This window comes from Triticum aestivum, chromosome 1B (assembly GCF_018294505.1).
Source record: "Triticum aestivum cultivar Chinese Spring chromosome 1B, IWGSC CS RefSeq v2.1, whole genome shotgun sequence".
Taxonomy (NCBI): Eukaryota; Viridiplantae; Streptophyta; class Magnoliopsida; order Poales; family Poaceae; genus Triticum; species Triticum aestivum.
In genome coordinates, this window is record NC_057795.1 from 413,723,636 (window position 1) to 413,733,599 (window position 9,964).

Here is a 9,964-nt window from a genome sequence, read left to right on the forward strand (position 1 = left end):
CCCCCTGCACAGCGTGTCCAGCAGCTCGGCGACCCATTCCAGCTGGCCGTCGCGGCCGCTCTCCAGCAGCCTGCACCGCAAGAGCTCCCGAGCCACGATGACCGCTGCCCTCATGTTTGCTTTCTTCCTGCGTGAATGCGGGGCAGTTGCTGCAGTGTAGTTCGCAGATCACGCGGCCACGTGGCTGCGGCGCGGCGCCAGTGGGGAGGGTTGCGCCGCACACTCCCCGCGGCCGGCCGCCCCCAGCGGAACGCGGGCCGCGAGTAGGGCAGAGTGGAGGTCTTCTTCGCCAGTGGGCGCTGCCGAGGAGGTCTGGACAACCCAGTGCTCGACATGCGCCCTCGGGGTGTTAGGCATGGTGTTGGTGGAGCAGCGGGGGCTGGTCAATGGAAGAGAAGATCCAACGCACCCCTACCTGGCGCGCGAAATGTCAGATTTCGGGATCCGGCAACCCGTGAAAGGTTCGAACTCTGGGGTGCGTGCGGAGATCTCAACCTGCCCAACCTAACTACTCACGATCTCACTAGGCCTAGCGCGTCGAGCTCAAAGAAACACAGAGGCACAAAGATTTATACTGGTTCAGGCCACCATTGTGGTGTAATACCTTACTCCAGTGTGGTGTGGTGGATTGCCTCGAGGGGCTATGGATGAACAAGTACAAAGGATGAACTAGCCTCAGGAGGTGAGGAGTTCTTGAGCTGGTGCGTGCTCGAGTTGGAACCGATTGATCCACCCTCTATGGTGGTGGCTAGGTCCTATTTATAGTGGCCTTGGTCCTCTTCCCAAATATGAGCGGGAAGGGATTCCACAACGGCGGGATTTAAAAGGGGACAAGTAGTACAGTCTATCCTCACAAAAGTAGTCTTCGCCTGCAAAAAGCCTCTGGTTGTGACGCTGCGGTGGGCTCGGTGATGACCTTCGTCCTGCCGTCCTGGCGGTCTTGGTCTCGTTGCACCAGAATAGAAATCTTTGGCTGATTCCTTGGGACTCCGCCTGCGGCTTGCCTCCCTTGCACCGAAGAGGAAACCTGCGCTCTGCGCCTGCCTGGCCTTGGTCGTCATGGCTCACGTCAGCTGAGCCTCATGAGGTAGCTGCATAGAATTCTCCGCCCCTCGGGAGCCCTCCTGAGGAGGCTGCTTCTTTCGGGGGTCTTGGCGTCGTCCACTTTGCGAGGCTTGGCCCCTCACGAGGGTCTTGTAATGTTGGTGCTGAAGCTGGGCCGTACCAGGCCGTCGATGAAGCCACGTGGTGGGCCGCAGGCAGGCAGGAGTGGATACCCCCAAGTCCAGGACGCCGACACTCTTTAATTCACAAGAAAAAAATTCTGTCTGCTTTAATGATAATTGAAACCATCCTTAAATCATGGGGAAAAGATCAGTCCTGATTCTGGGTGCGATTTATTCGTTCGGCGGATCGCGAGTGGGGAAAGCGGGATCGAATGGTTCGGATCTGTTGCAATGCTCCATTCGTTCGGATTTTAATTTTTGCCTTAATTTTAATCTTGTATTTCTATTTAGTTCTAATTTTAAAACTTCTTTTCTCTATCTTTCCTCACAAGATTCCTTGAAAACCGGCTCTACTGTCCCATACCTAGTTGATTTACTACCTCTGTTCCATATTAATTGTTGCTCAAACGGATGTATCTAGACAACCAATAATAAAATAATAGATAAATTATGAAGATTTCATATGAAATATTTATGTTCCTTCGAATGCAAAAACAATTATCCAATAGGAAAGAAACTCACACTTTTTGTAGAATTGTTTTATCCCAAGAGAGATGGGAGCGCATAATACAAAGATGGACATGGTTCCATGCACACCCATAGGAATATTAAATTCGAAAAACTACTAGGATAAAATAAAAAATTCTAAACTTTTGGACTATCAAATTTAGTATACCATTCTATTCAGGTGTGAAGTTACATGAAGTATTGGCACCCGTGGTACTCTTAGTAAAGAAAATACAATTGAGACCTTATTATCAATCTTTTGGAAAAACTTTTAATCTATTATTTTATATAGTTTTTTTTTTGTTCTTTCCAGATTACCATGGATGTCATTCTTTTTTTTTGCGAGGGTAGAGACTTTTATTCCATAAGAATAGAGTTACAATGAAGAGGCAAAAGTTCCTCTATACACGGTGGTCCATGATTTAGCCATACAACAGTCACATTCCTTGGTGAAACATTACACGAGAGTATACCCCGCGACTTATGGTTGTTACAAAAAAATAAAAATAAAATATGGTTGTTACAAAAATATATATTTTTAAATTATTTAGTAATCTTTTTGGAAGTTATTGCTCGAACGGTGAGTGTGGAACCACGTTCCAAAAATTCCTGTCCTCTGGGAGCGACGAACATGTACAACTCCGTAGTAGGACCACGCTACTGGTCTCACTACGCATCCTGTTCTCGGCCTGTCGGGAACGGGAATCTAATATTCCCTCAAAAAAAGAAAAAGAATCCCACGTTGCTGGTCAGACTGACTGGAGCAGAGGAAATTGCCGACGACCATCGTCGGTCCGTTGCAACAGCGAGGCAGCATCAAAGCACGAGCTTCCCATGTACGCCTCCGCGCGCGGTTCGCAGCCACACGTCTGCCCCGTCTCTCCCCCTCCTACAGTCCACCACTCTACTGCATCGCTACCACGCTCACCTTGCATCACCAGCGCCCGATTCAGCAGATACAAGAACCACACCGCGCGCGCCTACCGGAGGGGCACCGGAGCGTTGGATATGTCGGCCGCCGGCGACAGGTCAGCTACACTGCCCCCTTCCGTTTCCTTCTCTTGGATGAAATACCCTCTGTTTTGCTTGCCTGCGTTGTTGGTTCTTGACCGTCTGAAACCCTGAATCCGCGTGGACCAGGGATCTGCGGGAGCTGGCGCCGCTGGAGGCGATCCTGTTCGACATCGACGGCACCCTCTGCGACTCGGATCCCTTCCACTTCCTCGCCTTCCGCGAGCTGCTGCAGGAGGTGCGCGCTTTTGCTTTTGCGTCGCTCGCCTTTCCTCTCTCGCCGGCGGCGCGTCCGCGGCTACCCTGTGCTGTGACCCTAAGTGCCCCGGCTTAATTCGGCCCGGTCTCTCAACTGAATCTCCCTGCAGGTTGGTTTCAACAATGGAGTCCCCATCACCGAGGAGTTCTACAGCGCCAACATCAGCGGGTGGCACAACGACGCCCTCGCCGGTGCTCTGTTCCCGGAGCTCGAGCACGCCAAGGGCATGGAGTTCATGGATCGCAAGGAAGCCCTGTTCAGAAAGTAACCAACATTACCCTGCCTTCATACTGCAGCATGATTTATTTATTGTACATACGGTCTGTGCACACTGTCGCATAAATAATATCGAGACATAGTAAGCATCGATCACTCTGAATGATTCAGTTTCAGATATGGCACCGAATGGGTACAGGCACACAGTAGGCAGATTTCAGTACAATGCCCGAAATTCCCATGTGCTGTTCTTGCTCTGTTACTCTGATTCTTCCTGGAAACCTAAGCTTAGAGACCGTGCAGGTTGGCGGCAGGAGAGCTCAAGGGACTGGAGGGACTGCAGGAACTGTGCACATGGATCGAAGGACGCAACCTGAAGCGGGCGGCGGTGACGAACGCGCCGAGGGCGAACGCGGAGCTCGTGCTGTCGCTCCTCGGCCTCACCAGCTTCTTCCCGGTGCTCGTCATCGGGAGCGAGTGCGAGCGGGCCAAGCCGTCCCCCGACCCGTACCTCAAGGCCCTCGAGCTCATCGGCGCGTCCCCCGATCGCACGTTCATCTTCGAGGTAATCAAGATCCGCTGTTCATCTGTTCATGCGCCACTGCCCACATGCCACGACGTCGATGAATGCACGCCGGAAGCAAGCCGCTTTGTCTCTCAATCTTGGATTGCCGATCGTGATGTTTCTGTTTCACTTGGTTTGTCAGGACTCCGCGTCCGGGATCCGGGCCGGCGTCGCCGCCGGCGTGGCCGTGGTGGGCCTGACCACCGGGAACCCGGAGAAGGTGCTGAGGGACGCGGGGGCGAGCCTACTGATCGAGGATTTCCGGGACCCGAAGCTGATGGCCATGCTTCAGGAGCTGGACCCTGCAGCTGCAGATAAGGAAGGCTGATGTTCGCGGACATGCTTGCTAACAGGACACGGGCGACTAGTCGGTGATCCCCATTTTTCTAAGTTCAATATTTCATCGCACACGAGCATGAATAATTCTGCAACTACTATTTAACTTCCGCCGATGCGCGAATGTGCGTGATCAGAAGAGTTGAGCGCACACTCCTTAGGATGTTTCTTCTTCTTTGACACCTAAAATCCCTCTCTTTATTCATTGGTCACCAAGGTTACATAAACGATAACGCGCGCGCGGGGGGCGGTGTCTATCTTGCTCTTCTAGCTAAATCATGCGCTGCAACATTTGAACAATCTTCAAAAATTGCAGCCACGGCGCCAGCAAAGCATCTTGCATCATACTGATCATATCAACATTATCCAACGAGTTGATAACCAGCCTGTTGCAACCAGCAGTCTGCTAGATTCAGTCCAAATCTCATGGCTTCAGCCATGAAAAGATCCGAGCATAAGTTAGTCTTCACATTTGTTGATGGCACCAACTACCCATCGAAGGAAATCAAAAGCTACATCAACATTGAGTTTATGCCCCTTCATTGGCATAGACACACCACACACTATATTTGCCTTCAGTGAGTTTGCGGTGAAGAAGTTTGCTACTAGGGTCTTAATTGACATACTAAGGTAGCAGCACCCCCCCCCGAGGGAGTCCTGGATTGCGGCGGCCTCGGGCGTCCGAGCTGTGCAACATGGGCCGGACTAATGGGCCGCGAAGATATTGTCGGCGTTCTGGGAACGGGGTCCCCAGACTTGCCTGCCTGCGGCCTGCTGTGTGGCTCAACCAGTGCCCCAATACGGCCCATCTTCATCAACCAACGCTCAAGACCCTCGAGAGGGGCCAAGCCTCGCGGGACGGACAACACAAGGCCTCCTCAGGAGTGGCCTCACCAGGCAGGCTCGCCAGGAGGCGGAGAGATCAAGGCAAGGGGTACCTCGCGAGGTCGCCGTGACGCAAGCCATGACGATCGAGATCAGACGGGCGTCAGGTGGGCGCCAGCCCGCGCAGTGTCCTCGTTTCCTCTTTGGTGCTAAGGGGGCAAGCGCAGGCGCAGAGTACCGAGGCATCAGGCAAAGGTTTTCATATCGGTGCAACAAGACGAAGACCAACAGGACGGCAGGACGGAGGTCACCGTGGAGCCCAAGACGGCGTCATCACCAGCGCCTTTGGCAGGCGAAGACCACCTTTAGTCAGGATAGCTTGTACTAGCTGTCCCCTTTCAAAATGGCCGTTGTTGGATCCCTTCCCGCTCAATATTTGAGAAGAGGGCCAGGGCCTCTATAAATAGGGCTAGCCACCACAGTAGAAGAGAGAGGTTAAGTTCATCTACACACCACACCAGCCCAAGAACTCCTCTCCTCGCGAGGCTGTTCTTCCCCTGTACTATTCATCATCAGCCCAAGAGGCAATCCACCACCACACACAGGAGTAGGGTATTACACCACAACGGTGGCCCGAATCTGTATAAATCTTGTGTCTCTTGTGCTGTGAGTTCATCGATCTAGCTTAGGGATCGCGGCGAGGCTGAGGGCGTGTTTCGGTAGGGAGAAATCTTCGTGCGCACCCCAGTGTTCGAACCTTAAGGGTTTTGCCGGAACCCGATATTCGACATTTGGCGCGCCAGGTAGGGGTGCGCCGGAGCTCTTCCTTCCATCGACCCGCTCTCCACCAACACCACGCTTCTCCCTCATGGCGGACATCGCGCCTCCAGCTCCGGCGGCCGGCGCCAACGCTGGGGCTAGGGGGCTCCAATCCTTGGCCCCCGCCTTATGGCATGTGCAGTGGCCGCACAAGTTCAAGCCAGAGATGCCGCCGCGCTACGACAGTGCGGCGGACCCGCTGGTTTTCCTGCTGGCATACGAGGAGGCCGTCCTGAAGGCGGGAGGCGACGACAAGGTCATGGCCAACTGGTTTCCCATGGCCCTCACTGGCGTCCCGCGTGCTTGGCTGCTCAACCTGTCGGCATCTTCTGTGGCCTCCTAGGAGGAACTGCGTGACCTCTTCCTCGCCCACTATGCGGCGCCGGTGCCCCCGGTCATTGCAGCTCTCCTGGGCGGCTCGCAGGCGCCACCCTAAGGCCGCCACGCCAAGCCATTCTTTCGCCAGATCAACGCCACCCTCGCGTGGCAAGGAGCTCCCCCGGGTTGGTTGGCACCCAAGGCCGACCTGACCTTCAACTCGGAAGATCAGTGCGTCAACACCGCCTGCTCGGGTGCGCTCCCGATGCTCTGCACGCCCACCATCTGCCAGGTGGCCGTCACTAAAACCCTCATCGACGGTGGTGCCGGCCTCAACGTGCTCTCGGTGGAGGCCTTCAGCCTCCTCCATGTATCGCTGGAACGGCTCCGACCCAGCAAGCCCTTCTCCGGCGTCGGAGGCGGTTCCTCCAGTTCCCTGGGGAGGATCCGCCTTCCTGTGACCTTCGGCACCCACGACAACTATCACACGGAGCTGGTCGACTTTGACATCGCCCACATCGGCTTCCCGTACAACGCCATCCTCGGATACCCTGCCTTGGCTCGGTTCATGGCAGCAACCCATCGGGCCTACAACCTCATGAAGATGCCCGGGAGCAGTGACGTCCTCACCATAGCTGGAGATACTAAGGAGGCTCTGCTGGCGCTCAAGCTCGCCCTCAAGACCGCCGCGGAAGTGCAGCCCGTCGGCGCGGACACCTCCAAGGCCAAGGGGGGGGGGGGCACCGACCAAAAAGAAGCAGTTGATCACTCAGGACAAGGCGGAGACCAAGCAGGTGCTAGTTGAGGAAGACGGGTCCTCGGGAGCCACCTTCACCATAGGCGCCAACCTGAACCCCGACCAAGAGGAGGCGTTGGTGAGGTTCTTGCACTCGAACAAGGAGGTGTTCGCGTGGGAACCCAAGCAACTAGCGGGGGTCCCAAGGGAGGTGATTGAGCATCACCTGAATGTGTGCCCCAATGTACGCCCCGTGAAGCAGAAAGCGAGGCAGCAGTCCACCGAGAAGCAGGCCTTCATCGTCCAAGAAACCCGCAAGCTAGAGGCAGCAGGTGTTATTCGCGAGGTTCGCTACCCCGAATGGCTGGCAAACCCCGTTGTCGTGCCAAAAAAGGGAGGAAAGGAGCGCATGTGCGTCGACTTCACCAACCTCAACAAGGCCTGCCCTCAAGATCCGTTCCTGCTCCCCCGCATCGACCAGATTGTTGACTCCACCGCCGAGTGTGACCTGCTGTGTTTCCTGGATGCATTTTCGGCTTATCACCAAATCAAGATGGCGGTGGAAGACGTGGAGAAAACAGCCTTCCTGACCCCGTGTGGAGTGTACTGCTACAATTGCATGCCGTTCGGGTTGCGCAACGCGGGCGTGGCCTTCCAGCGGCTGATGCACATCGCCTTAGGCCGGCAGCTCGGGAAAAACGCCGAGGCTTACGTCGACGACATTGTGGTGAAATCTCGGGAGGCAAGGACCTTGATCCAGGATATGGAGGAGACCTTCGCGAGTCTTCGCCAGGTGGACCTGTGACTCAACCCGGAGAAGTGCGTGTTCGGCGTCCCTTCCGGCAAGCGGCTGGGCTTCCTCGTGTCCCACAGGGGGATTGAGGCCAACCCAGAGAAGGTCAAGGCAATAGAAGACATGAGTCCACCACAGACCCTCAGAGAAATGCAGAAGCTCGCCGGCCACGTGACCGCATTAGGACGCTTCATCTCAAAGCTGGGGGAGCGTGCCCTGCCGTTCTTCAAGCTGATGAAGAAGAAGGGCCCGTTTGAGTGGACACAGGAGGCCGACCAAGCATTTCAAGACCTCAAGAAATATCTGACCAGCCCTCCGGTGATGGTGGCACCGCGCCCTCTCGAGTCCCTGGTGCTCTACCTTGTCGCCACTCCCTACTCCGCCAGCGCAGCCCTGGTGGCGGTTTGGGAGGAGCGCTAGGCTAAGGCCGCGTCACGCCCAGCTGCGGCCTCAGTCGTGGCGGCACAAGACCAGGAAGGCCTCGCGAGGACCACGACAGCCGCAGCAGGGGACCAAGCTCAGCAAGAAGACACCCCCAGGACAGAAGAGTCCGCACCAAGCAACCAGGCGCTGGGGGCTCCATCGTCTCAAGAAACGCCTCATCCTTAAAAAAGACACAGGTCATGTCAGCACACCCACCCTAGTCGAGCATCCGGTGTACTTCATCAGCACGGTGTTGCGGGATGCAAGGGCACGGTACCCCATGCCTCAGAAGCTCTTACTCGCGCTCTTGGTGGCCTCGCGTAAGCTATGGCACTACTTTCAAGGTCACTCCATCAAGGTCGTCTCGGCCTACCCATTGGAAAGGGTACTCAGGAGCCCCAACTCCGCTGGGAGGGTCGCCTAATGGAACATCGAGCTGCAGGCGTTTCAGTTGGAGTTCAGCACAACCAGGGTCGTCAAGGGAGCCGCACTTGCTGATTTCATGGCAGAATGGACGGAGGCACCAGGGCTCAAGGCGGGCGAGGATCGGTCTCTCTCGCCAGGAAGTAAGGCACTAGATGGCTGGATCATGTACTTTGATGGTGCATTCTCACTGCAGGGCGCGGGGGCTGGTGCTTTGCTTATATCTCCCACTCAGGACAAGCTCTACTACGTTGTACAACTCTGTTTCCAGCAGGGCGAGAAGGTCTCCAACAACATAGCAGAGTATGAGGGCCTCATAGCAGGCCTGAAAGCTCCAACAACACTGGTAGTGAAGCGCCTCGTCATCAAGGGCGATTCACAACTCCTCGTAAACTTCTCCAACAAGGTGTATGAGCTAAAGGACGAGCACATGGAAGCATATCTTGCGGAAGTACGCAAGATGGAGAAGCAATTCTGGGGGCTGGAGTTACAGCATGTGCCCCGCGGCACCAACCAAGAGGCTGATGACATCGCCAGGAGGGCATCCAGACGGCTGCCTCAGGAGCCTGACGTTTTCGAGGAACGACTTTTTAAGCCGTCGGCGGCACCATCACTTTCGAGCACGGCACAGCCACGGGAAGAACTCCCTCAGCCACCTGCCACAGGAGCCTCGGCCTGTGGCCCGACCTCAGGAGCACGCCTACTCCTGGCGCTGGAGCCTCAGGAGGGGTGCTGGACCACGGAATTCAAGGAATACCTGACGCAAGGGACGCTGCCGGAGAAAGAGGAGGACGCAGAACGCGTGGCCCGGCAGGCCACAGCCTACTGCATCCAAGATGGTGAGTTATACCGGAAGCGGCCAAATGACGTTTCCCTATGCTGCATCTCTAGGGAACAGTGGAAAGAGCTGTTGGCCGACATACACGGTGGAGATTGCGGGCACCACTCGTCGTCACGGACCCTCGTCGGCAAGGCATTTCGCAGCGGATTCTACTGGCCTACGGCACTCAACGATGCGATCAAGCTGGTGAAGTCCTGCGAAGCCCGCCAATTCTACGCCAAGCAGATCCATCAGCCAGCTCAGGGCCTGCATACCATCCCGCTCTCGTGGCTGTTTGTGGTCTGGGGGTTGGATATCTTGGGCCCGTTCCCTCGAGCGCCTGGGGCTACCGCTACTTCTACGTCACCATCGACAAGTTCACCAAGTGGGTAGAGGTGGAGGCCGTCCGCACCATCCCAGCCGGTTCAGCGGTCAAGTTCATCAAGGTCCTCGTGAGCCGGTTTGGGGTCCCCAACCGCATCATCACCGACAACGGTTAGCAGTTCACCAGCAATCTCTTCAAAACATATTGTGCTAACCTTGGAATGCAGATATGCTACGCTTCAGTGGCGCACCCCCGGAGTAACTGCCAAGCCGAACGCGCCAACGCGGAGGTCCTGAGGGGCCTCAAGACCAGGACCTTCAAGAAGCTGGAGGCCTGCGGCAAGGGCTGGTACGACGAGCTCC

General features: G+C 55.8%; 1 protein-coding gene across 1 annotated transcript; it reads left to right on the forward strand.

The window, feature by feature from the left end:
• The first annotated feature begins 2,504 nt into the window (after positions 1 to 2,504).
• Positions 2,505 to 4,325, forward strand: LOC123127990 (haloacid dehalogenase-like hydrolase domain-containing protein Sgpp). Its single transcript, XM_044547879.1, has 5 exons — positions 2,505 to 2,761; positions 2,874 to 2,982; positions 3,113 to 3,267; positions 3,523 to 3,784; positions 3,927 to 4,325. Exons 1-5 carry the CDS (start codon positions 2,568 to 2,570, stop codon positions 4,110 to 4,112), a joined length of 906 nt encoding a protein of 301 aa, XP_044403814.1. The 5' UTR covers positions 2,505 to 2,567; the 3' UTR covers positions 4,113 to 4,325.
• The last annotated feature ends 5,639 nt before the right edge of the window (positions 4,326 to 9,964 follow it).